General features: G+C 31.4%; 1 protein-coding gene and 1 long non-coding RNA gene across 2 annotated transcripts; both read left to right on the top strand.

The window, feature by feature from the left end:
• Positions 1 to 1130: 1130 nt before the first annotated feature.
• LOC132717276 (transmembrane cell adhesion receptor mua-3-like) lies at positions 1131 to 19088 on the top strand (the record flags this gene model as incomplete). The annotated part of the gene is made up of 7 exons (XM_060700712.1): positions 1131 to 1326; positions 1912 to 2081; positions 9315 to 9372; positions 11409 to 11561; positions 13018 to 13152; positions 14446 to 14598; positions 18931 to 19088. Coding segments are annotated over 7 exons (1023 nt in total), but the record flags the coding sequence as incomplete, so codon positions are not given.
• Positions 19089 to 20204: 1116 nt separating this feature from the next.
• On the top strand, positions 20205 to 22690 carry LOC132717280 (uncharacterized). The gene is made up of 3 exons (XR_009623936.1): positions 20205 to 20339; positions 20960 to 21029; positions 21665 to 22690. It is a non-coding gene; the product is annotated as an uncharacterized LOC132717280 (long non-coding RNA).
• The last annotated feature ends 5275 nt before the right edge of the window (positions 22691 to 27965 follow it).

The following is a 27965-nucleotide window of genomic DNA, read 5'->3' as shown; positions in this document are numbered from 1 at the left end:
AAAAAATTTTTATGGTCAATGACTTGGTCAGTGTTAATGACTGCATGTATTTCGAATTGAAATAACTCGGTCTTTTTACACGCAAACGATATGAAACAAACTATTAAATTTAGCTATTAAGCGTCTCGTCCAAATGTAATGAAACGTTTAAAAATACATAAATGTTACAACTACAGAAAACTTTAGCTATCAGTGACATAACTTATTGAATGATCCTTGTATTATGATCAGACCTTTTATACCCTATGGTTTAATTTTACACTGAGCTGTGTTCAATAGGAGAAATAAAACTTCATAAATTAAATTTCTAGTGTTTCGTTTGAGTGCAAAAACACACTTTCAACTGCGTCAGGAAAGCAATTTCTTTGATTCAGTGGTCAAGAAAGTCTAACCTTTAAGTATTATGTATGAATCCCGTGTATGCAGGATTTCATTTCATGATTTATACTCACCTGATGGAAACTACATTAGGATATATTTCCGTTTGAAGTCAACAAACCGGTTATTAAAAATGTAAGCGTCTTGCGGTGACTATATATCTGTTTCTCTTAGACAAACATTGTAAACCCCAATACTTCAGTTTATTTCCTGTTAGTAAAACGTCAAAAAATATGATAAACAAGATCAACAAGGAAAGGCGGCGCTCAATATCACCGCATGCGTTTTCTCTGTGTTTGTTTCCGGAGTTTTCTCCTTTTGGAGTAGATTTTTTAGTTGTTTTTTTATTGTTATTTAGTTATTTTATCGTTATGTCGGATGTAGAAGACAATAATAAGTCTATTTCTTCCCGTACTTCGGGTGTTTCTCATGCCGAAACTTCGTTGAAGAAACGAACACCTCGTGCAAGCAAGAAGGACTCAAGACATTTTGAGTCTTGAATTTTCTGCTTTTCAAGGTAAAATGAATTCCATTGACACGAAATTAGAAAACTTACAATAATTATTCAAATCTAAGCCTGCTCAAGCTTCGGAAACTGCGACTTTGGTCGGGCAAAAACCGGATGCTCAAAATCGGGAAAACATCCCTCCTGGGGAGTGTAAACCCATATTACCAATGTACCATTCTGTTAAGAAGGAAACGTATCAGATCTAAAAAGACAATATGATGTTTTGACTTTACAACATGGACAGCATGACAAACGTGGTTTACAAGACTATTGGGATGATTCACACTCTGTTATTAGTGTTAGTTCCAACAAGAGCTTGAATTTGGATGATAATAAGCATGTACCTGACCGGTTTACTAAGAACAGTAAACATACAGCCACTGTTTTGGCGGAAATGTTTGGGGAAGATGTTGTGACTACAACAGATTCTAATAGTAGTGGTACAGTTTTGGACAGTACTCAAATTAAAGTATAAGATTAATTCACAGCTCCAAACTCACAGCTTACAAAGAAAGTTATCGTTCAACTTTTCCTGTTAGTAGCCAATCTGAAGTTCCATCACTAGATAATATGATTGAGAAATTACTAGTTAAGAAATATGGTAGTAAGTGTTCTAAATTTCAGTCTTTATGTTCTCAACCCTTACGATCTTTAGAAAAGATGGCATATCAAGGTCAACATGCAGCTTGGATGGGGCTAATTATCAACAATTACATAAAACAAGCACTTTGTAATCTTTTATCTGATTTACAAGGTGACAAGTTTAATATTGACAGTGCTATTCAGTGTGTAAAGGACATTTTTGCAATGTCTACAAACTAAATCTCTTGATCAAATGGCATGTACAGGTAATTTCTATCATCTCTTTCGGCAAAGTGCAGCTATGGCCGACACTGGTTTACAAGATGTGAAAGATCATATGTTAAGATCTCCCTTTTCTCTCGAATGCGTTTCTGGTACTGGCTTCAGCAAAAGTTGAAGGAAAGGATTGAATAATCAGCTTTCAGATTTGTTGCCTGAAACAGACCGTAAAAAAACTTTCACCTTCTTCAGTAACTACGGGTTCTTACTGGAAGAAGCCACTTTTGGGAATTCTGATAGATCAATGTATCAGAACAACAGATCGTTCAATAAGCCGTACTCCTTCACCATACCAAAAGCACAAGACCATCACAGTAATATCAAACCTAGTGGAGTAAGGTATTTTCGTAACAAAAGTATTTCAACATGACCTTTTTATGTCTACACCCAGAGATACCTGCTGGGGGTCGTATAAGGTGGAATCAATGGAATCAAATCACAAACGATCAATGGGTACAAGATACAGGGTGTCAAGGTTACAAACTAGAACTCCTAGAAAAACCAAAATTCAACGGTATTCGCAAAACAATTGTGCCAAAAGAAAAAAATTGTATAGAGGAAGTTCCTCAGAAAGGTACGAATCAAGGTTTCTAGAGTACAGTGTTTCTAGTACCCAAGAAAACTGGAGATTTAAGACCAGTAATCAAACTCAACCCTCTCAACAAGTATCTCAGAAAACAACCTTTCAAAATGGATATCATGAAAACAGTTCTGAATTTAATTCAAAAAGGAGACTTTGCAATCTCGATAGATCTGAAAGATGCGTATATGCATATTCCCATATTTCCAAACCATAAAAATGTTAAAGATTTGCAGTGAGCAGCAAAGCGTATCAATGGACTTCATTCCTATTTGGTCCAACTTCTGCTCCAAGAGTTTTTACTAAAGTAGTAGCTGTTGTAGCAGCATTTTTACGACAGCAAAATCTCCGCCTAGCAGTTTATCTAGACGATTGGTTGGGACTGAATTCTTTACACTAAATCTATCGAGAATGATAAGTGTCCTCATTCATTTAGGTTTCATGATAAGAGTCACTTCTTCAACCAACTCAATGTATAACTGACATAGGCAATAGCCTCAAACAAGGTGCAGTGTCTCCAACTTCAGACAGACAAATAAAGATTTCTAAAGGAATTCAAAACAATATTAAAGAAAACTCACTCTACGGCAAGAGAGTATTTACACATTCTATGTCTAATGGCGTCATGCATCGGAAATATAAAAGATGCTCGTTTATACATTAGACCAATTCAGTTCCATCTTCTTTCCTTTTGGAAACCGAGTAAAAGAGACCTAGAATTTCTAATTCCGTGACCAAACACCTTCAAAAACATCTGACATGGTGGATATAGCCAGCAAATGTTTTACAGGGCAAATCTTTTCTACCATGGTCAGCGAATCTAACACTCCAAACCGATGCTTCGATGAGCGGGTGGGGAACTTGTCTGTGTACTCAAATGATTCAAGGTTTTTGGCCAAACAGCCAGAAAACTCTTCAAATCAATTGTCTGGAGATGCAAGCAGTATTCCTTGCTCTAAAAATGTTGATACATATGGTTAAAGGTCAAAAGGATGTATGCATATGCCTTCCGTCCCATATGTCTTAAACCTCGAGTTTTACAACACATGAAACACTTTCATTGCAAGATAATTTCAATTGCACCATTTTGGCTCAGACGTCATCGATGTCCAGTTCTGTTACAAATGCCAGTAGCAAATCCAATCAAACTTCCAGCGTGGCCAAAACTTTTACAGCAAACAAAATCACAAATATTTCATCCAGTTCCGGATGTGTTCAAACGGACTTCATGGCTGTTATAAACAGACAATTTAGAATAAAAGGATTTTCTAAGAAAGTTAGAAAACTGCTCAAAGTCAGTTGGAGATCTGGAACACAAAAAGCGTATGCTTCCAAATTTAACAGATTCAGTTGCTGGTGTAGTAGCAAACAAAGTGATACTTTTTCAGCATCTCTAAATGACTGTGCAGAATTTCTAGCCTCCTTATATTATGATGGTTTAAAATATAAAACAATAGCGGGATATAGATTTATGCTATCCTCGGTTTTACAACCTAAAGGTAAATTTTCCATTGGACAACGTCCTTTCATTATTAGATTTTTAAAAGGAGTGTTAAATTTGAGACCACCTGTAATTACACCTTTGCCTAAATGGGATTAACCAAAAGCTTTAAAAGCTATTCAAAAATATCCCTTTGAACCTTTGTTGAAAACATCACTAAAATATGTTACTTATAAATTTTTTACAGCAATTACGACGTTTCGAAGGGTCAGCGACTTGCATGCATTAAATCTTGGAGAAGGATCAGTTTCAGTCCAGTCTGATGGAATAACATTTGTTCGTCAAAGTAAAAACTTAAAATCTTCTTTTTAAAAAAACCCAAAGAGTCAGAGCTTAGATATTTATTATGGAACATCTTTAATGAGTGTCTACCAAATTTGTGCAATCCCCCGGTTTAAAATTGGCCTTTGACTAGGGGCCTATATACAGGAGATAGATTTCAGGGTCATCATGGCCCTCTTGTTAAGATACCTTGGCAGAAATGATCACCATTATGACACCATTGGCAGAGTTAAATAATCAAGTCACAACCCTGAAGGTCAGGGTCACACTTGAATCAAATGTAAAACAGATCTATTTTTCATGTCCGCTCTATAACTTATTGACACTTCAACTGTTTTAAAATAACTTGGCACAAATGATCATCACCATGACACAATCTGTTCAACATCCAGGTTGCTACCTCCAAGGTCAAGGTAATATGTACTCCATAATTTTGTTTACTTTATGGAAGATTTTAACTTACATGGCACAAATAATCACCATCACGAGACTATGTGCTTATGATATGTATGACATTACATCAAGGTCGTGCCTTGTAAAAGGTTCACTGCGGAAGGGGATTTAGCTGTTCTTCAGAATTCATCATATAATTGCTATATAATTATTTGCCAACATTGCTATTAGGTAACTCTTAGTATTATAGGAATTATAAAACATGTCACAATAAAAGGGCACTTGCTGTCACAGAAACATATTAACGATCAAGTTAAATTTATGTCAAACTTGTCAACGCAAATACAAACACAACACTACAATAATTATTCAATCATTTGATAAAGCTGAATCAGTTTGTGTACAAAATAGGCATTCAGGTTACAAAGTTTTAATATTGTTGAAAACAATCCATGATTACGTACAAATAATAATAAGATAAACTGTTTATTAATTTATTTTTTTGTTTTTCAGCCAATTTACAAATCATTTCTAAACAAAGGATTATCTAAAAATGATCCTGTGACAATGAAGATTTGAACTTAACATTTGAGTAAAGTGATCTTTACTCAATTTTTTGTTATTATACATCATTGGGAGATGTTTATAGCGTAAAAACCAATATACACTGTACTTATCTTTCGTTTTTAATCAAACCTCCCAGACATTTGCTATTTTACAAGGTAATTAAATTGTGATCTTTGTTTCTTCTAATCCTGAATGCAATAAATCAACATTGTAGGCAAAAATTATCATAAAACTACTTTTTCAAAAGCTGAAACAAATCAAACAAATTTTCAAATACGAGTTTTATTTTAACAGCTCCTGGGGAATTTTATGACGTTATTTTATATCAATGCACAGTATTTATGTGTCTTCTCATTTTAAAGTGTTTATTCTACACAGTCGTTATTTTTTCTTTGCCGTAATATAAATTATTCGGTGGCAACTAAATATCAAACTGCAATTTTTTGATGGGCCATTCCATCTTGCCTTTTTTCTGCTAAAACTTTTGCTTCAACGTGTTTAAATATATTTATTTTGCAATGTTTTTTTCAATTATGGCTTTGCAGTTAAGGTATAAGATCTATATTCGACAAATTTTAAAAATCATTTAAAACTTCATAATTATATTTTTACATTTTATAAATACAAAAGATAATATTAACAATAAATTTTACTTGTATTATACAGACAATTTAAGTTAAACTTAAACCATACCTTTAAATGACAAAAGGCAAGGAAAAGCATATTTGAAAAAAAAAATGGTTTACCGAAACAGGTATATGTCAGATTTGATAAAAAGAAAGAGGATGCGATAAGAAACCCGGTAATATTTGTCATCAGTATCTCAAAGGGGCGTTCTTATATTTATTATATAATAATTATCTAGACATAATTTTAGACCGAGCCTGCAGGATGTTCCATTTTGCATTTTTGTAGTTCATTTTGGAGGATAATAGTTCAAAACTCAAAAAGTCTCCTGGCCATCATTTATTCACACGAATTCAATTTGCGATATGAACTAACTTAAAGTGAAAAATAAGATTATTGCTTGATTTAAGCATTTATATTGACCCTTAAATTGATGTTTATTTTGATTATTACAGCAATTAAAAAAATATGAATATAGAATGCTAGACTTATCAAAGGTATAAATGAAGATTTTGTTTTCGTGATCAACTTAGAAAATTGTATAAATATTTAATATGTTCCATCATGTGTTTAATTTTAAATGATTAAAATCAGTCATGATTAATACTAGTTTGTAAAGGCCAACAATGCAATAAACAAACCAAATAGCTAAACTCTCACGGAGGGGAACTTAACGTAGAAACGTAAGAGATACATTAAGGAATGTATGGCATAATTCGTGACAATGGCGTCCAGAAACATGTACCGATGATTACATTTGTTACAAAAACAACTGATTAAGCAGTCGTTTTTTAGAAAACAAAGGAAAATATTTGATCATGAAATAAAGGGTTTATTTTTTAAAACTTTACAAGTACAAATTTATATCCTTTCAATGTATATGTGAATATATGTTATCATGCGTGAAACTTACTATTGTTTTATCATGTGACTAACTATGCAGACATAGCTCATTTTACTTACTATACATCTGCAAATAACTTGTTTACTCAACAGATCTTTCAGTAAGATTGTATCTGGCTTTTTACGTTATAAGATGTCAATATTATGCTTGGTTTTGTGTTTTTTGCGAAGGTAGAAAGCTTATTTTCATTCATTTTGGTATAAAAACATACCGTCTCGTGTGAATTAGCAAATTTCACAAATTTCAAACAATGTTCCCGAAAACTTTAAACGTAGGACAATGCACTTGATATTTATAATTTATAAAAGATTACCGTGCATATGATAGGCTAGGTCTAGTTTGGACTTAGGACACGTTAGAAAACTAACTAATCGAAGTTCGACACAGAAAAGGTTTACTGTTAATTTGCACTCACACAATATTTCTTCTTTGTGCAAACAAACACCCTGAAGATTAATGATGGTGGCTGTTAAAAAACTGCCAACGTATTCTTAAATGATTTACAACATGGACCATGTGACCATTATCCGTGGTTCCCAGATTACATGATGTATAAATACGGGTAACCATGTTCTGATGTTACAATGAACTAGAAGAGAAGTAGAGGAGGACTAATCATGGCAAGTTTTGTTATCATTTCTTTTTTTTTATTTTAGTTTTTAATATTTAACCTTTTATCCATTATTCCCTTCATTTTACTTTTGAAAAGGTAATAAATATCTCCATTGTAAACTAAAGATTGCAAGTTTTAGGCCACAATTACGTATAACAATTGAAGAGAATTGTTAGAATACTGATATCACATACTAGGTACTATATTCATACATTCCTTATTTTAAAACGTGTTTATTTACGTATGATAATAAGTTTTATTTATTTATTTCATTATCATTATTATTTTCTTCTTTTTTGCGTTTTTCTTCTTGTTTCGTTTATTGTTGATGATGTTTTTTCTTATAAATTTATTTATTTATTTATTTATTCCTTATATTATTTATTTACTTACTTATTTATTTATTTTACTTTAAATCTAGTTATGCAGTCTGTAAAATAATAGACAAAAAGCAATCCGACAGGTTTTTAATATATTTCGTCTGAGTAACTTGAAAATAACAAAACGTTATTTCTAGTTTAATATATATTCCCAAGTAAAATATTTATTCACACGCGCTTTTTTAACCCTTCTTATCTTTCTAATTCAGTTATAGTTGAGTTTATTGGTAAAATTAACATCAGTAAAAAGACGTTTTCACAACGATGGAATTCTAAGATAGTTATTTTTGTATAAACGACCAAATGAATGATCAAATGACATTAAAGATACAGTAACACAATTCTTTAATGGTTTTATATCATGAATATGATTCTAAAATTAAGATTTATCAATTTTGTAAGTTCCAAAAAGCATTATTTATAAAGATATTACCGAATTCAACATTTCCTGTAAATAAAGGGAGGTAATAAAAAATTATGTTCTATAAAGTCTAAGTCAAATTTTCCAATAAGAAATGAATGCATATATTTTAATGATTATATATAATATATACAAATATTTGCAGTACATATTCTACATAAACTTCAATGTTTGAAAATTGTTTTATAGGCATAATTGTATGCATATATATTTTTCACTTTAGTGTGGTATACAACATCAATTACATCAATTACAACATACAGGATCTTTATATATTGTCATAAATATCCAGTGTCATTTAACAAAAAGAATGTCGTTTTATTTTGATCAGCTCATCTTCTTGATATTAGTAGCATAATACTGTTCTGATGTTTTAATACTAAGAAGCTTCAATCATTCAAATAGGGTATCATTTTATTCGTTAAATTTTATCTGAAATAACGCAGGAAATGTTTCTTTCAATTAATAAGCATTAAAGGAAATGCATGCATAAAACTAACTTAATTAAACCTTTATGATATTCAAGAAATTCAAGAAACGATTAACAATGCATGTAATTATTCCGTTCTATTACTAATAAAACAAACATTTTCTTGCATGCGCATTGTTGCAATTTTTTAACAAACTGGACATTTATACTTAAACGCATATTATGTCTCAGAATAAATGCTATCAATTTTATTTTCCAAAAACATTTTATTGTTTTAAAATACTCATTTGCCATATATATGAACTATCTTTTGCTACTTCTGCTCCGTTGACAATCAGTATAATTATTAAAAATAACTAGTACTTTGTATGGAGTCAAAATACTTATTTGTTTACATTTGCTCTTTAGTGAAAAAGTTATAGTATATGAAATGAGTCAGTTAAGAGGAAAAACACTGGCTACAGCGACATCTCGGAATGTATCTGGGAAAAACATTGTCTCGGTCGCGACATCGAGGGCTGTTTCTGCTAAAAACAATTGATGAACAAAAAAAGTTCCAACCATGCGATAACCTTACGGCAAATTCTCGCACATTCAGTGCTTCTGTCTTTAGTTGTTAAACATTTAATATGCTCTAAAGCCCTTCTTTAAACATTACAAAACACATTTTCAACCTTTCCAAAGACTTAAAAAAAGATATGGCATTCTTAGGCATAATATGCCTTTAAATAGTGTCGAAGATGAATTTATTAAATCTGATTCAGTGCGTGTTACCTATTTCTCGTATAGTAATTTATTTATTTATTTATTAATTTATTTACTTACTCATTTATTTATTTATTTATTTATTTATTCATTTATTGTTTCAGAATTATACACTTATTACGATATTCATTGGCATAGTGTCTCTACACTGTTTAACAGCAGGTATGAACCTTTAAATTATAAATTTTAAATTATAAAATTTAATATACAAAAGAGAGTTTATCATAATACCGAGCAAGGAAATTTGTTGCAGGCTTTCATTACCTATAACTTTCTATAAAAAGTAGAACTTGTGCTCCGTCGCCCTCCATATGTGACTGGTTCTTTTCCGGCAATCTTACTAAAGTTCAGATCCATAGAAATTCGAGAACGGGGCCGCAGATTGTTGCGCATATTTTCGATCGTGTAACGGTGGTTTCTGCTACATCTGAATATCTTTTAGTATTATCCGAGTATATGGTCTCAAAAATATATTATCAATTTGACCCAATCTGTTACTTTTAAAACTGGTCAAATTTTACGGTATTATAATGGTGAAAACGCGATGGTACGATGACACGATAATGGGAACACGATGGAACGATGGTGAAAACACGATGGTACGATGGTGAAATCGCGATGCTTTATCGCGTTTTCAATATCGTATGATTGCGTTTTCGTCATCGTACCATCGCGCCATCGTGTTTTCACTCTCGTGTTATCGTGTTTTCACCATCGTACCATCGCGTTTTCACCATCGTGCAATCGCGTTTTCACCATCGTACCATCGCAATTTCCCCATCGTGCCATCGCGCTTTCATCTTGTAACATCGGGTTTTCATCATCGTACCATCGTGCCATCGCGTTTTCACCATCGTACCATCGTGCATCGCAGGTACAGACTAAATAAAAAAATCACGATTGCCAAATGGAACACCGTATTATGTATATAATTTGTTGTTAAAAATATGCGATTCGCCATTTAATTTAATAGGTGAAAATATCTGACGGGTTTTGTGAACCAAATGTGTTAATATTTCATCAAAACTGAAATATACCGTCTCAATAAACAAAATTAATTCAGGTATTGCTATTCTTTCGTTTGTTTTTAATCATTTATTTTTTTTCAAAAATATAGCTTTTATCTACAACATCTAAAGCTATGTAAAGATAAAACAAGTACAGCTATAATTCTTAAGTTGATGAAAGAAACGAGTTGTTTGTTTGCTTTGAAAATCGTATGATGTGCTATTTTTTAACAATTTGTATAAAGCGTTGCATCGCTTTTCAATTTTGAGTCACTTTCAAAATTCTTATAAACATACTGGAAAAAATAACGGAGTAAGGGAAGAATGCGAACTTTCGCACACAAGTAATTGCCCGAAGCCTTCAACAAATAGATCATTTATCTAGAACAAAAATATTTGCAAACTTCCAGTTCTGATTTAAATGATTTACAACATTAAAGTGTTGTTTCCTTTTTCCCAATCTTCTTTTCTAATTTTTGGCGACAAAAATGAAAGACGTGAACATTATTTTTTTCAGAGAATAATTCATAACTGTATCAAATTTGGTAGGAATATATAAAAGCAAGAGGACAATTGTGTTTTAAGCTTTGCATGATAAAAAGAATACCGGTAATAATGAAAACAGAATTGTTTGTCCAAGAAAGTCAATTTTTAATTGTTTATTATCATAACCCTGAGCATGCAGCTCAATTCTGTAGCGTGCAATACTTAGGTTAAATTGTTTTATTCCCTGGCGTTGTGCGAAATTTGCTGCAATTCAACGCAATATATTTTCTTTAGTAGTTGTTTGTATTAGGTAATAAACATATACTTCAAGTTATCCCTTTTTTTCTGACGAAAGTTGTAGTACGTTTTAAATTACTCATTGAAGCAAATCAAAATGTAGGCTGGATATAATTATTTCGAACTAATAATTTAAGAATTTAAGAAAAAACAACAAAGGATAATTTGAAAAGTTAGATGATGTCAGTATGTTTGATTTTGAGTTATTTTCTCTTGAAAATCACTTGTAAGAGTAAACAAGAAACTCATATTCAGAGTCAGATAACTGACATTAAACATCAATTTAGAAAGATTTACTGTTTAAAGCAATTGTGTCTGCTAGCTAAATAATTCCTTTTTATCTTTAAACAAATTATGGGAACGATAGGATAGGTCTTTATTCATAGTGTTTTAAATCATGTATTAAAGCAAAAGTGACAGAAACAAGTTGTACAAAAGGTACAGCAAACCAGTGTGAGCATACTCAAAATGCAGAATGTGACGATGCTGAAACTGATTCTAAATGCAAATGTTCTGACGGATTTGCAGAGGACAGAACGGACGGTAGTACCTGTGTGAAAAGTAAGTAAAATTCAATATCTGAACTTGTTTGACTGCTTATCAGTGGCATAGTTAATTTTAGATGTGAAAGTCGCGACCTGCAATGTTCCATAAAATAAAAATAATTTAATTGTCTGCATACAACTACTTATATTGTTCTTAATAATTTCAAATCTACAGTTTTTTATTGTACATAATATACACAAACACAACTCGCGCCTCTGGCATTCCAGGTTAAAGAGAAGTTTGTTGTTGCCAGCCCCTTAACCCCTCTAACAGTTGGCTTACCGTAAGGACGCCTCTGCCTACTTTATTCAATTACTAAACTTAAACAAACCTTTCACTGTTATAAGGTAGGAGTATTTAATTTTGCTAACAAGTACAGTCGGTCAGGTTACTTTATTTGATAACGTGAAGAATTATTTTGCCATTTTAACCCACGCTGGTATATTCATTGACGGAAAGACATCAAATGAAGGTGTCTGCAATAAAGTAAACAAGATGGAGTCCAACAAGGGAAACACTGTTGTTGTCAAAAATATTAGTTATAAACACATCAATCTGTCAAATAAATAAATAAAACAGATAAGGTCCGAACGTTTTGGAGGAAAGTAATGATTTAAGTGAGAAATTGTGAAAACCATTGCTGAATGGCAGCAATTTTGTTCCAGTGTACAAATAACGATTCATCTATTAACTGACTATATTAAAAAAAACAATACCTCTTATCCAATGAAAAAGACATCGAGAAACTCTTTACAGGTGGTATCCATTTGAAAATGATATACAAAATAATGATTATCGCTAAAATTATGTAACTTAAAAGATAATTTGTACCAAATCACAGGTCATAGGAAAAGTGACTGAAAAATTGTACAAAAGAATGCATTTCAATTATTTCAAATTACAAGTAAAAACGTAGGAAATATAACGTTACAGTAATGAGTTATCTGTATGATTTTATAAAATAAGCACATTGACATTTCATATCAAAACAGTGACCGGCCAGTAACACAAGAACCCTTGGGCCCCTAACCCGCATAATTCATATTGTATTGACATTAGCCAATAGATAACCCTTATTGACTTTGGGGTCAAAGGTCAAGGTCATATTGACTTAAAGTCATGTTTCAATTCTAACGAAAGCTTAAATTACCTAAAGCGATTGTGAATTTCTTTAATAAATGACATTGACCAGAATTTGCTGAAATACAAAGTAACAAATGTTCCTCTATAGTTATTTATGTAAAATATTAAACATTTACTTCCAGTTGTCCGCATTTTTAAAAAGAAAATTGCAGTACGTTTACTCATTTAAGCATAGCAGAATGTATGTTTGATATAATAATTATCTGAGAAAATAACGAAGGCAGGTTCGGAACATATATCAATTATTTTAAGTATAGTGAACATTATAAAAATAAATAAGTGTTAATATTTAAATACGATGTAAAAGATTTGTTTTCATTATTTATAGCTGTCAGTGGAACAACTTGTGACGCAAATGGAAATGAATGCAACAGCATTTCAAACTCTCAATGTGACACAAATTCGTGTAAATGTAATGATGGGTTTGTCATGAATGTAGATGTTTGTGATGCAGACACCTCTGGTAAATATGATTTGTACAAATACTTTAAGAAAACGTATCAGCAATTAAGCACAGGTAGTAAAAAATGTAAATAATTTAATTCCATTTTTACATTAAAACTTATAATTTATTTCCATCAATGCTGCAATACAGATATAATGTGTAAATATTAGTAGAAACCCAATTATCAGTCATGAAACTTGTCACTCCTTACATTTCGTTTTGTTTTGCTAAGTGGCGTTTCCTTTTTTTCACAATTCATATCCTGTGTGCAAAATGGGCTCAACATTTTTCTTGAAACAATGTTGTTTTTGTACATCTTAAATTAAAAAGACATTTCTTAATTATATTTTGTGCTACTAACTAAATTTTGATTTTGCAAAATCACTTTTATTATAATATTTACACATCGGTTTCCCCTTAACTGGAAATTGCCTTTAACATGTTTAAAGGCATCAGAATTGTAGCCACCGTTATCACTGCGTGATCGTTAAAGGCCACTGAGTGGTTTAAGATAAATGGAGTCTAATCATCTCTAAATTTAACACCCGAAATTAGCCAAAATTGTCTTTTCTGTAACTGCATAATATGACCTAAACTGTTGTTGCACCGTAAAACATACCAACCAAACAAACTAAAATGAATCGGTTTTGATACTCTTGTGACTTTAAATAAACAGAATATCAATGCTATTAGCTTTTAAGTTAAGAAATAATATAATTGTAATTTTTGTGTTCTTTTTTGGAACTGTCTGTAAACTTTTGCTTCCATGTAAGCTTTAACGTGCATTTACCAGTGTCATGGCCGTTTTAAAATATTTTGAAACACACAATTTCCATTCATCGATCAATGACTCCATGTTTATTTTTTTCAGACATTATGACTTTTTATTCCATCGGTTTTGTATTTTTCACGCTCATTTCGATAAAATTCAAATTTAAATTTTGCTTTTGCTGTTTACTACATTACTTAAAGCAGCACGCCTCCAGATGTCTGCTAAAAGTATCAAAAAGCAAAAGATTGTGAAATGAAAAATTAAAATGATTTACATATTGCAAACCGCACTTACAATCCATGTAATTTACCAAAAAAAAGGTCAAAATATACGAAAAAGCCTTACTGCGTTAAAAATACTCCAAAATCGGTTATAAATGGATCATTACATTACATTACATTACATGGAAATTATTACTTTTATCGTAAATCTTTTTACATTTCTGAAAATCTGAGTACATTTTTCTGAAGTTTGATTTTCTTATCTCATCTTGAGGCATGTAGCTTTAGTGATAAATTGTTCCAAATTACATGACATAGGAAAAGTGACAGAAACAGGTTGTACTAAATATGCTACAGACCAGTGTAAGCATACTCCGAATGCAGAATGTGACAATGTGGAAACTGGTGCTAAATGCAAATGTTCTGATGGTTATGCAGAAGATATAACGGATGGTAAAACCTGTGTGAAAAGTAAGTAAAATTAAATATTTGAAATTGTTTGATTGTCATTATTGCCGTGTAGCCTGCTACCTGGAACTGTTGCAAGAAACTGATAAAATAAAAAAAGTTGTCTACCAGCAATTACTTAAAACTCCCAGAACACGATTATTAATTGCACTAAGTACTCACAAAAATCAGCTCTGTCAATCAAGGGCAAACACACATTGTTAGGGTGCATGCTCGAAATGCAGAATTGCCTTTTTTATGGTGGGAATGATCATCTTCTACAAACTTATGATAGTCTTACGTAGCCTTTATTTTATTCTATTTCACTTGTCGGTCGGTCAGTAAGTCAATCGGTCTGAAGACTAACCCGTTTCCCGACCAATCAATAACTAAACTAAATAAATCTAGGAACTTCAAACTTGGCATTTAAATAAGTCATTACCAGTAGCTGACCCCGATTAATGTTTGGGTCAAAGGGCAAAATATCAAGGTGATATTGACCTTATATATCAAAGCAGATTTTGACTAATAACTTAAGATTCAATAGGTCATTTGCCCTGAAACTTTTCAAGTTCATTGATCTTGGCCAGCAAATGACCCCCATTGATTTGGGGTTCAGGGATCAAAGGTCATATTGAACTTTATGTTAAAATAGTTTTCGACCAATACATCAACAATCCATTTGACCTTAGCCCTGATCATTGTATTTGCCTTTGCCAATAGATGACCCTGTTGACGTTGAGGTCATTGGATCATAGGTCAAATTGACATTTTATGTGAAAACAGTTTCTGGCCAATAGTTTCACAACAAATTTGCGACCAAATTTAATATGTGTTTTGATCTTGGCCATTTTTGACTTTTATCGACTTTTGGGTCAATGGACATGGTCACAATGACGTTGTGCGGATAAATTGTTTCCAGCCACAATTCGACAACCCATGGGCCATTGGCCCTTAAACTTCACAGGATTGTTCTGGACCAGAAGATAATCCCTTTTGAATTTTAGATCAGGGCAAGGTCATATTTACATTGTATTTCAAAACGATTTCCGAACAATAAATGGACAACCTCTAAACGCAAGGTACATCTTGCTAAGCAAGAAGTTGAACTCTATTGATTTTATGGCTGCAGGGTCAAAGGTCTGTCATAACGGTTTCTGACCAATATTTTAACAATAAAGGGGTCCTAGGCACTAATTCTTCAATAATGTGTTGGTCTTAGGCAGTTGTGGACTCCTTTTGAATTTTGTATTGCGGGATCAAAGGTCAAGGTTACACTGACTTTGTATGCCAAAATGGTTTTGAGCAACATTGCATACAATTTCTGACATGCTTTCGGGGGGAAAGTTTATGAAAAATTGGATAAACATATTTTCTGGTAAGTTCAAATAGTAAGGAATATTTTAGAAAACTTTTGAATAAGAAATTAAATTTCCAATCCTCCTATTTAGCTAATATATTTGTTTATTTTATATAAAATATTGCACTATTATTTGATAAACGATAAAAAATGTTAAAAGCAGAACAACCTACGTTAAAATTTAAAAGAGGCATTTTGGTATATTGAGCGCTGTCCTAACGTCTGCGTTCCTGTCGGCGTTCAGATTTGAGATGACACTTTTGGTGTAGTAATTTGTTTTTACTATTACTCTTTTATTTCTTAAGGTATCAACTTTAAACTTCACATCTAAGGTTCATAACTTTTGCTACACTATTTTTAGAAGTATCTCCTAATGAACGTAGATTTCTTTCCTAAAAACTCTTACTTCTTTATTAATTTTCTTAAGGGAGCAACTTCAAACTTCAAATTTATGTTCCTTATCATCAACCACATCATATGTGGCAAGGTTCTAAAACTCTTGCTAAAATATTTTTAGAAATATCTCCTCGTGAACTTAGATCTTTTATTAAAATGTTATTTTTTACTATAACTTCTCGATTTCTAAAATATTATATGTTCCTTAGCATCAAACACATGACAAATGACAAGAGACATAACTACAGCACAAATTTCTTCCGGAATGATCCCCCATTTGAACTAAGGATTTATTATAAAAAATGTGATTTATACTCTTCTTCATGTCTTAAGGTATCTACTTCAAATTTCAAATATTCGTTTTTTATGATTACCAACATACCGACGAGAATAGATATCAACAAGGCAATAGTTTCGTTCACAGGATGGAGCCCCTCCCAGTCACACCCAAGCAGGGCACACAGAAAGCACCAAATCAAAACCGAGAGTGAGACGGACACGCAATGTGTGAAATAATAAAAACTAACACGGGCCCATATGGGTATTAATGAGATCAGGGCTGTAAGAGTGAAAAAAGGGTTGGGTAAAAAAATGGGAAACGGTGTCCTTAACGTGTCGCCCGTCGCGTTTAAGGGTCGACGCACGACAATGAGAAGTGACATAGCGACAATGCGATACGATGCTCGACAACGCGAAGCGAAGCTCGACAAGTTGAAGCGACGCTCGACATTGTCAAACGAAATATCGCCATGTCGTTTAGTAATATTATGTTAAAAGCGGCGACATTTAAAAAATGTCGCTTCGCGTTGTCGAATGTCCCTTCGTATTGTTGAGCGTCACTTCGTGTTTTCGCATTGTCACTTCCCGTTCGATAGAATAAGTTTGTTATCAACACTTTTGTCGTATGTGACACTTCAGCTTCAGAATTATCTACGGACTTGGAATTCATTTGAAAATACTTATATTCTTATAATAAATGGTATCTACTCTAGACTTCAAATAATTTAGCTTTGTCATTACTCACATTATGCATGACAAGATTCATAACTTCAGCATCTTCATTTCAAGATAGTGAATAGTTATTTCCTCTTTGATCATAAACTATTACAATTCCAATACTTTTTGCTCTTATTATTTGTGTTACTGAAGAGATTGACTTCAGATTTCAAATTGTTGTCCTTTCCATTAGAATATAGAAATGTCTGTTTTATCTTTTTTGACATGGTCACATGCATATTATAAGGTGCAAAAATACTGAACATTTCAGTGCTTTCTTGACACCGATGCATAATTATATGTATGTAATACTTGATTTTTTTTTTCATTTTGTCTTCCGTTACTGTGTCCAGTATTTTATAAATCGAAAGCCGCTGTCTCCTGTGACAAATATTTTTCTTTTAATTGTTATGTCAACCATTAAACCATGTGAGTCTGTGTTGCAGTTTGTAAATTCCCATCTCTTCTTTTAAATGATTGCTTTGTCAAGTTTACGAATTAACGTTTAAGCAAGTTATTGGCATACCTTTTACACAATTACCCAATTAGTTTTGAGAAATTGTTACATTAAGTGACATGCCTTCAAGTTAAGAAAACCAACAAACGTGTAATCTAAATAAGTGTTGACTGGATTATCAGTGGTCTTGAAAAATGGTCGAATAATGAATAAAACAAAGATTTGGGACTGAAACTTGTGGTCTTGACAGTGGATAAGCGGGATGGTCTTGATGGCATGTTACGCCCCAGAAATCAATATATTTAATTTTTTAGAAAAAGCAAAAAGTAGTGTTTGAAAAACGAATTAAGAGCTTGTTATATGTTTAACAACTGACGAAAATGGTATAGGATGTAAGGTAATGTGACATAAAGTTAGCAAAATGTAAACACAGAAATGTTTTGACTTCAATGCAAAATACTGATTCGCTATAAATAAATATACTGCTTTCAAACAGAGCTTACATTTATATTCATAATTATGTATGTACAGCAAATAAGTATTTCTTTGAAAACTGTAACAAATGTATTTGTTGCCTATGTTTCGTAAGCCTTCCTAAATTCAATTGTTAGCTGGAGTGGCGTCTCTACTTTGTTGTGTTCTTGTGTATTTTCTTGAGTTTGTTCGGTCCCTTGATGGGTATCGTGACGGTTTTGCGGTGTTGCCGGGGTTTGTTTGGGATGGGGCTGTCTTTCCTTTTTCATATCATATGATATCTTATATGATAACACGTCAAAACTTTTATTTTGATATATTTGCGATATCATCCTTAGAAGTATAAATATATTTTTTCTATGCATGGTGATATTGTTTAAGTGTAACACAACTGACATGTTAACTTTAAAACGAAACGTGTTTATTTTAACAAAATCAGATAAACAGGATTTTGGTCGACCACGACTAAATGATCTGAAAGAGATTTGTTAAACGGCAGCAATTTTGTTCTTGTGTATCAGATCTGTTTCATTTATGGATTGCATTTGGTATTTTCTTAAGCAACAAAAAACTCTCTGTGCTGTACTTTTTTGGACTACAGAATGAACAAGAATAAAAGTCAATAAAATTTCTTTTGTACTTAAATTACTTTGTTCCAAATCATGTGTTATAGTAAAAGTGACAGAAACAGGTTGTACTAAAGATGCCTCAGACCAGTGTAAGCATACTCCGAATGCAGAATGTGACAATGCTAATACTGATTCTAAATGCAAATGTTCTGACGGGTTTATAGAGGATAAAACGGATGGTAGCACCTGTGTGAAAGGTTAGTGAAAACAAAATAAACGTGTTTAATATATGTTATTTCAGTTAGATAGAACATTTGTAATTACTTTTCTTCTCAACCCAAGTTTGATAAGTTACATTTATTTAATTGTATATTATGTAAATTACAAATATAAAGTTCCAGATAAAAAAAAGAAAAGTAAATAAAATAAAAACATGATTCACGGTTGTGTTCTTTATATATTACCTTTTTGTTAACGTTGATGTTTAAAAAATGAAAATTTAAAAACAAAACTGCAATTATTTTTGAAAATTAAAATTTTTTTGCCTCCCTTTGTTTTTTACCAATAGATTTTTATAAATCATTTTTGGGTCTCGGAGGGGCATGCGGGGGCTAAACGGTAAATTTGCACAAAAAAGGGGAAAAGAAGCGGGTTTGGGAAACTGATAGGCAAATGTTCATGTAAAGCTGATTCTGGAGAAAAAGATAATAAATGCGTTAAAAGTAAGTTTTATATTATTTCGATATATAATTAAATTACATATTAATCAAAATCTAATAAATTTTGTGCAGCCTTTTTTATTCAAATTTGCAATTCAAAAGTAAAAGCTATCAAATGTCTTTTAATGCCAGGCAAGTTTGTAAAATATTTCAATGTTTGTAAGTGTGGGATGTTCTTCGACTAAAAGGCGTCCTCTTTTTCTTAGGTTTGTGTGCAAACAAAAATCTAGAAAAATTGTTATCCGACGGAAGCATTAATTCAACAAAATGACATGAAAATTTCAGACTCGGTTTGATTGATTATGTTCATGATTAATGTGAATAACTGCCAAATTCATTGACTGCTATTGTAATAGGCTTTGGGTTATTTTTTGAAAACAATTGGGAAAAGAAAAATTTTCGGATTTGGATAAGGTCATATTAAAATGTTTTTTTTTTCCAAAATTAAAACCTATTAAAAATTTTAAATGAAATTTTTTAAAAAATTTATGCTTTATTTAAAGATTTTAATAACCGCTTTTTTTGGAAGAGAAAAAAAATTTTATGACTTCAAAAAATGAAATTTAAAAGTTTTTTTGAAAAAAAAATGAATTTTTACATATATGTTTCATAAATAAATTTTTGGAAATTTTCTTAATATTTTTTTATTATTTTTAAAACTGTAAGTGGAACAACTTGCTCAGAAAATGGAAAAGAATGTGAAAATATTAAAAATTCTCATTGTAACACTGACAAATGTAAATGCGACGCCGGGTATGTCATGAATGTTGACACGTGTACCGCGGAGAATTCAGGTAAATATAAGATACAATTGTCCCTTATGCTACTGAATTTTTGTTATTGATTTCCCATGCTTTAATTTTGGAACAGTCCACTGAAAATAAAATAAATGGAGCTAGTTTGTCTACCAAAAATATGGAGCCTGGTCAAACTGAAAAGATGTGCATGTAGGTTCTATACTTATAACAAACTTTCAATTCCAGCAGGTAAAGGGTTATTACCATGTCCTTAATGTTATCTAGTTTTTACAGTAATTAATTAATAATCCTGTATTATAAGAGGTAACTTTTACTTGCTTTGTGTACACGATGGGAAGAAACTATGATAACTTGTGCAAAAAATTCAATTGTACGTGGCGTTGTCAATGATATCAAAAGTTTTATCCCCGTAGCAAATATTCAGTCTTAGCTGTTTTTATAAGGAGAACAATTAAAGAAATTAGAAGATCCGACCTAAATCAATTTCACTTATATTTTAATTAACAATTAATAAGACATTTAAGGTGCAAGAGTTAGAGTTTGCTTATTCAGGATTTCAAGTGCAATTTATACATTTCAACGAATTTAATAAAACGACAGGAATTTAGTTTTTGTCTCGTTAGATAATAGATTAACTTGTATATATTTCGTTTTAGCTGTATCCATACAGTTAGGGACACTAACGGTCCTTCTTAGCGGCTTGGCAACTCTTATACAGCAATTCTGGTAAATACAACATTCTACCTTTATTAAGTCTCACGAAAAATAGGTCGTTAAAATATTGGACTATTTTCCTGATTTATAAGCTCAATTTTTTTTAAGTTAAAGCCTTTTTTAAATCCCTATTTTCTTGTTTGTTCTTAGTTACCTTTTAATGAATGCCATACGTATACAGAAATTTATAAAAGTTTATAAATGCATATGTCTGCTGTCTGTATTTTACAACATATTGTTTAGATTTTATAAAAATTACTTTCAAAATAACTGTATGAAATAAATAATTTATGTTTTTTTATATTTCTTTAAGAAGGAATGGTGCATGCAAGAATCATTGCTAATTTGTTAAAAACCTACTTAAGACAGCAACACAGTAATTTGTACCGGAACATGCTATTCTGTTTACGTACAATAAGCATTCTTGCTAAATAATGATGACCATCTCCGTAACCTCTCTTTTAAAGAATCAACAATGAAATTATGAAACAAACAATATTTTACTGAATATCAATTTTATGACTGTCATATTATAATACCCTATAATACTGAATTCACTTTAAAAATAATCAATGGGTGATTTGTATTGGTATTTGATAATTGTAGTTATTGCAACGAGTAAAAGGATTTGTAATCATCTATTTCAGATTGGGACGCAAAAGATAAACCTACATTCTATTTTGTGTGTGTGATGGACATTTTATTTATACCTTCTTTTTAACACCGTAATCAATGATTTTATTTACTATACTTTATCAAATCAAATGTAGGATTAACATTTAAAGAAATTCGCTTTATTTAAATAGAAAGGCTAATGAACATGAATCAAGAAAGGGAACTACGTGCATTGTAATCTACAAAGCCGTAATACGTTTGTTTTCATATTTTAATCAGTATCTGTATCTGCTTCCTTTCAGATTTACCTTTTTCCGATTTGTTTTATGTGTGTGTGTGTGTTAAACATTTAAAATTTTACAAAAGTCAACTGTTTAATTCTTGCATGTAAAAAATGTTTTTGTATGTATGAATTCATTTTGCTTGTAGGTTTTGAGACATTGTATTAATGGTACGCCAGATAGATGTTTTCATCTATTAAAGCAAAATGGGCAATTAATCGGTGAAAATAGTGTCGAATGTCATGTTTAAAGACAAACTTAGTGCAATTTGAAAAAAAAAAACCATTAAAATTATATGAATCCTGGTGAATTTAAAGACAAATAATGTATATAAACACAAATCGTAACGCCTCAGATTTTTCACTATCCGTTAATGCATAAAAATAATGTAACTCATATTTCATTGACATGAAATAAACAGTGTTTCGGTATCTACTAGTTTTACCCGTATTTTTATACAATTTGAACAGGTTTTAAATAAACCATACATTGTTGACAAGATACTATTTCCGACGAACGCCATGTGATTACGTACAAACACTTTTTCATGCAAGAATATTTAATTTAGTAATTCCGTAACAAAGAAGAAAAATGGAGATACCACTACTTATTGCTGTCAATTAAGTTTCGTGTTATATAATAGAATTAACTTGTTCCTCATTCAAAATAAACACAAAAGTGAAATCGAAAAATTTTGTTTTAATGTACATTAAGAATATTTATTTGATATGAATATTATTTTAAACATTGTCTATTGAATAAACAGTTGGAAATAAATTGAGTGTTTCTGTTTTTGCTTGAATACTAAATAGTAGTGTTGTCCTACTCTAATCGATTAAATGTGAATATTATAGATGTTTGAGGCTTTCTTTGATTGTTCGAAAACGAGTATTGTTTTCTTCAATTACTGACAAAAAGCCACAGGGTTTTATCACAAAAGCATATGAGTAAAGAGATGCTGAATAGATATGTGTTTGAATATTAACATAGAAAAATAATGATGTTTCTATTAAAGCTGGTTGTTCATTTTTTAAAAGGCTTATATGAAACACTGCCCAGAAAATATAAGACTTAAAGTGATTGGTCCATATACTTCAAAACAGCCTCCGTGGTCGAGGGGTTAGAGTCGATGACGTCTGATCCAGTTACCTCTTTGGCGTGGGTTCGATCCCCGGGAGATGCTTTGGTAGTTTAGTGACGGGGAAGGTAGTCTAGTACTGGTGTAACTTCCCAGGAACGATGATTACTATATGACTGAAATACTGTTTGGAAAAGGCGTAAAACGAAACAAATAAACAAACCATAGACTTCAAGGAAGCTATGTAATACCATTAATAAATATAACATCTGTCTTCGAGAGTTAAAGCCATAATTGAAATTATAATTACAGAAAAAATATTTAAAAAAAATTAAAACTACTACAATTGTTTCCATAACGTAGATAAGTTAACTCCCCCTAGATCACTGCAAACTGTTACAACGTAAAATATAGAAAAGAAACGAAAATATACATTTCAAATTGATTAATTTGTTGTAAGCGACTTTGGATGCCGACTGTATCACAGTACTTTTACTTAAAGTACAAACATTTATAAAGAACAAATGTGACGTCAAAGGTTAATAATAGTCGGCTTCATTTCCAGGTTAACTTAACAATTCAAACAAATGAGAAAAACAGTAATAACTTTAGTCATTTATTGGAATACCCCGCAGTTTATCATTTTGTAACGGCGACCGACATGAAACGATACTGAAAACTTATCTGATAGGTATAGAATTTAATACATTTCTTAATTTTTTTTTATTTGATTTCCTTGTAAATATACACGTGTAGTCTATAGCCGGACAAGCCTAAGCCCGAGACCGATTTGCCTTGCCAATCTGTCCCGGAAAATCCCAAAAATGTAGTATGTGACGGGAAAATCTAAATAAAATGATATGCGGAATGAATATCAAATTTTATCATCATTGAACTTTCCTTAAGAAATTGAACAACATTTTTTATCGTTATTTTAAAAATACCTGTTTCCATGAATGCTTGTTTACTGCACGTACATCTACAATAAGCCTACATTTGCCGTTCGAACGAACATAAAAAACAAAGGATTTACAATTACTGAATAGCTTGTATAACGAGACCCTCGTTTATTTTCTAAAGCAGACGTATTATTTGACAAATGACAAAATTCGGGTTTAGAGAAGAAAGGAAATTTTATAACTCTGAATATTGTATCAATAACAAAATGATTAAATTTTGTAGTCATCGATTTCTAAACATTTAAATTTTGTTTTAATCTACCCTTACAATTATTTCCTTTTTACAAGACTCATATATTCGAAATAACCTGTTTATATCTGTTATGAAACTTTTTGAGTATTTAGATAAATACTCATCTTCTAGATCAACTGTATCCGATTTTATACTTCTCGATTGTCTTCATGTTGGTTGTTGACCTGCCTGTGACAAGGGTGCATGAGCACCGGAAGTGGTCGAAAGAGCCGCACATGAAACAGAAGGCGTTGGCGGTTTATTGATATGGGCTGTAGCACTTGGTTCCTTCTCTTATTTTTTCTTATTTTATTTTTTTAAATATGCATGTCGAGTTTTTTCTTCCTTTCATTTAGGTTCAATGTTTTTGTCTCGTTGTTGTATGTTATGTCATGTAAGGCGTCAATTTTTTGTTAAGTCTGATGATGTTTGTTTCCTCTTTCTGTTGAGTGTTAAGTTGCAGAATTGTATGTTATGTTGTACATGCTGTTTTAAGCTGTGTCACGGTTCAAAACTGTGCACTATTTAGGGGAGAAGATGTGTAAGCCGCCGGATAGCTCAGTCGGTAGAGCCGTGGTACGCTATTCCGAGAGTACCGGGCTCGAATCCAGGTCAGGCTGCACACTTTTCTCACTCTGTGACATTTGTTTCTCTTATTCTGTTAAGTGACATGTTCTGTTTAGTCTCATTATTGATTGTTATGTTAAATATACACTTGTTACATATTAGAATATCGTGTATGCAGTAAGATCTTAAATACAGATAAATAAACGCACACTCTTTTGTTTCTTTTAAACTGTTTTATCTCAAAACGTTTAGCCATTTTAATGAAAGTAGTTTGGTATAATTGTTTATTATCTGCTAAAAAATGTCTTATCCGTTACAATGTAATTTTTAAACAAATTTTCCTATAATAAACAGTTGTAAAATGCAAAGTTTATTTTGTTTTCTTTTATAAGCTATTTTAAATCAGAGCTACGTAATTTAAATAGTGTTGTCACTCAGGAAACATGCTTTTTGCACAACAATTACACAAATAAGTTTGTTTCCTTGATTTGGATTGTCATCCTAAAGGAACTTTCAAAAATGAATTTTATGACTGTCAGTTACATGCTAAAATAATAAAAAAAGAACAAAACATACAGGATGCTGATACGTTTAAAGATTTTTAATAATTGTTGTGGCGGTGATGGTGGTGATAATGGTGATGATGATGATGATGATGATGATGTGCCAAATGTGATTACATTGCTCATAATATGAATTCATAATATTAATGAGCCTTCGACATTTTTGTCATGAATAATAATTGTGACTGAACATAAAAAAAATAACTTTGCAACGGCAAAAGGACAATAATAGCCAATTATTTGAATAAGTTCAGCTAGAAGGAGACAAATAAAAAGGATCATAATTATGAAACGGTCAGTTTAAAATGACATTGAAAAGAAACATAAATGCACAGACAAAGATAATATGGTCTTGCATTCCGCAGGAAAAGGGGCATATAATCATGTGTGAATTATAAAAGTATATTGCTGCGCTTTTGAAATTACACTTTAAAAACACTGGAGAATGGAGACCAAAACACTTAAATAAACATTGTTTTGCATTTAATTTTGCATTAAACTAAGATAATCTAGTCAAAAAATTTAGTAAATTTGCTTCACATAAACAAACTTATAAAAAGTGTGCGCATAGTAGCCTAAAGGAACTCCACTGATGTCCAAAAGCCTTAAAGCATAACATTTTAATGCATACAACGATATGCTTATGCACTTAAAACAGAAAGATGGGCAACAGATAATTATCGAGATAACCTCAGACATAAATTGAAGTTCATATTTTTGTTTTACTTTTGGTTCGATTCGAGTGCAAAGCTTTTTAACACCATTTTTGAATTTAAGGTCACTTTTTACAATAACTGTGATTTTGCAGTTGGTGTCGATAGTAACTATGCATTTTGCTTCGTGTTTCTTTCAATGTTTGTTACATTAAGTCAAATAAATAAAGCTAAAATCTTAAAATATACGCAGGAGGGTTCCGCCACTCAAATATCCGCAAACCCAAACTGGTTTTGTTTGAATGATTATATACATTAAACTTGATATATACACCGGAATAAGATCTTTGTAAATATCAGGTTTATTTAGTTTGTTTACCAAGCAATAATCATGTAACATCAAGATGGTAATTTATCTAGAAGTACTTGTGTTGTGTTACCCTTACAGAGATACACTTTAAAGGTTAGTCCTAAATCTCTAGCATGCATTGTTTTAACTGAACCAATTTAAATGATAATAAAGAGCCCTGTGTGATGGGAGTATTTCAAATTAATAATGATTTCTGTACTACAGTACAAACATAAATTGGATAACAATTTTCTCATGCGATATAAAAATTTATTTCAGATGTATTAATATGTAAATGTTATGTTTATCTATACTAACTTTGACGTTAACGTTGCACTATCATCAACTAAGATACAGCATGAATGCAACATAACATGGTTATGTTTAACTTTAATACAATAAAAAATTCAGGACAACTTCTCTAGGTAGCTTTGAGAAAAAAAAACTCGGTAGAGTTCAGTACATTTCGACTACACCTCTTTATTCAAATGCTTTTTATATTTTGGACACTTTAAACGTTATAATGTCGTACGTTTTATAGCCCCCAAACAGAAAAGAATTTTGACATTCAAATGTTTGTAATCGCTTTGATTAGTTGATCAATCGTATAATTTAATGCAAATGATTGAAGTTACGAGTGTACGCACATTATGTGCTTCAATTATTTGTTTGTCAATAATGAAATAATGTTGACATTTTAAGAATAGGACGTACAAATGGTTCAGATAGTTTAATCTATTACTTATAATAATTAAAAATAGTTGTACATGTATTTTAGCTTAAACGAAAAACAGTTTTCCAAATAACTTTTTGTGATCATATTGTTGATAACACACATTTTCTCTCAAATCAGTGTTAATTCTGAGCTTGCGTACATTGTTCCATGTTTGATTATTACAAAAGCCGACTAATCAAAATAAAACATAAATGGCCATCAAATAATTAGTGTTTTGTTCTAACTAAATGACGTTGTGCTGGTCATGTGACCATTTGTCCTTCACGTAGCAAGACATAAATAGTGGTTGCTATGCTGGTTATCTGATATCATGTTTTGGTTAAGACATTCAAACATGGTAAGACTTTTTTCTTTTATTAAACGTTCCCTTTTGTTCTTTCTTACAGATTTGAAGTTCATAACTGTTAAAAATTGATTCTTTATTTTAAAATTGTTGTTTAAGGATTTTAATTATTGACTATTTCAGTAAGAAGCGATATTTGCTTTTTGCTATATTGTTTATTCGTGAGAAATTTTTGCCCGTTTTAAAGATAAAAGCTACAGCACGAGTGTTTTATTTACTTTTGAAAGAATTTATATTCTCAACATTTATACAGATATTGTCATTCAATTATGCTAATCATTCTATCATATCGATAATTTAGTCTAGAGAATTTTTCTCTCTATTAACGGCCTTTATTGCAACTCCAAACCCTACGAGTTATGGCAATTTCAAAAGTAATACAAGATCAATTACTAAGTAGTAAATTAATTATGTGTTTAAATTTCCTTTATCTTACCGTTTTATAGAATATAACTGTAATGTGATATTTGCCCGTTTAACTCACAACGAGTGTAAAATGTCCATTGGTAAAAATGTTGTGAGCAACTTCCGTTCCTCGTTGTGAGCACCCATCTAGGACGTGTGACACGATA

Source organism: Ruditapes philippinarum, unplaced genomic scaffold, assembly GCF_026571515.1.
Source record: "Ruditapes philippinarum isolate M1 unplaced genomic scaffold, ASM2657151v2 ctg1378_1_1_1_1, whole genome shotgun sequence".
NCBI lineage: Eukaryota > Metazoa > Mollusca > Bivalvia > Venerida > Veneridae > Ruditapes > Ruditapes philippinarum.
Note: the sequence above shows the minus strand (reverse complement) of the source record. Positions and strands in the feature narration are given on the sequence as shown.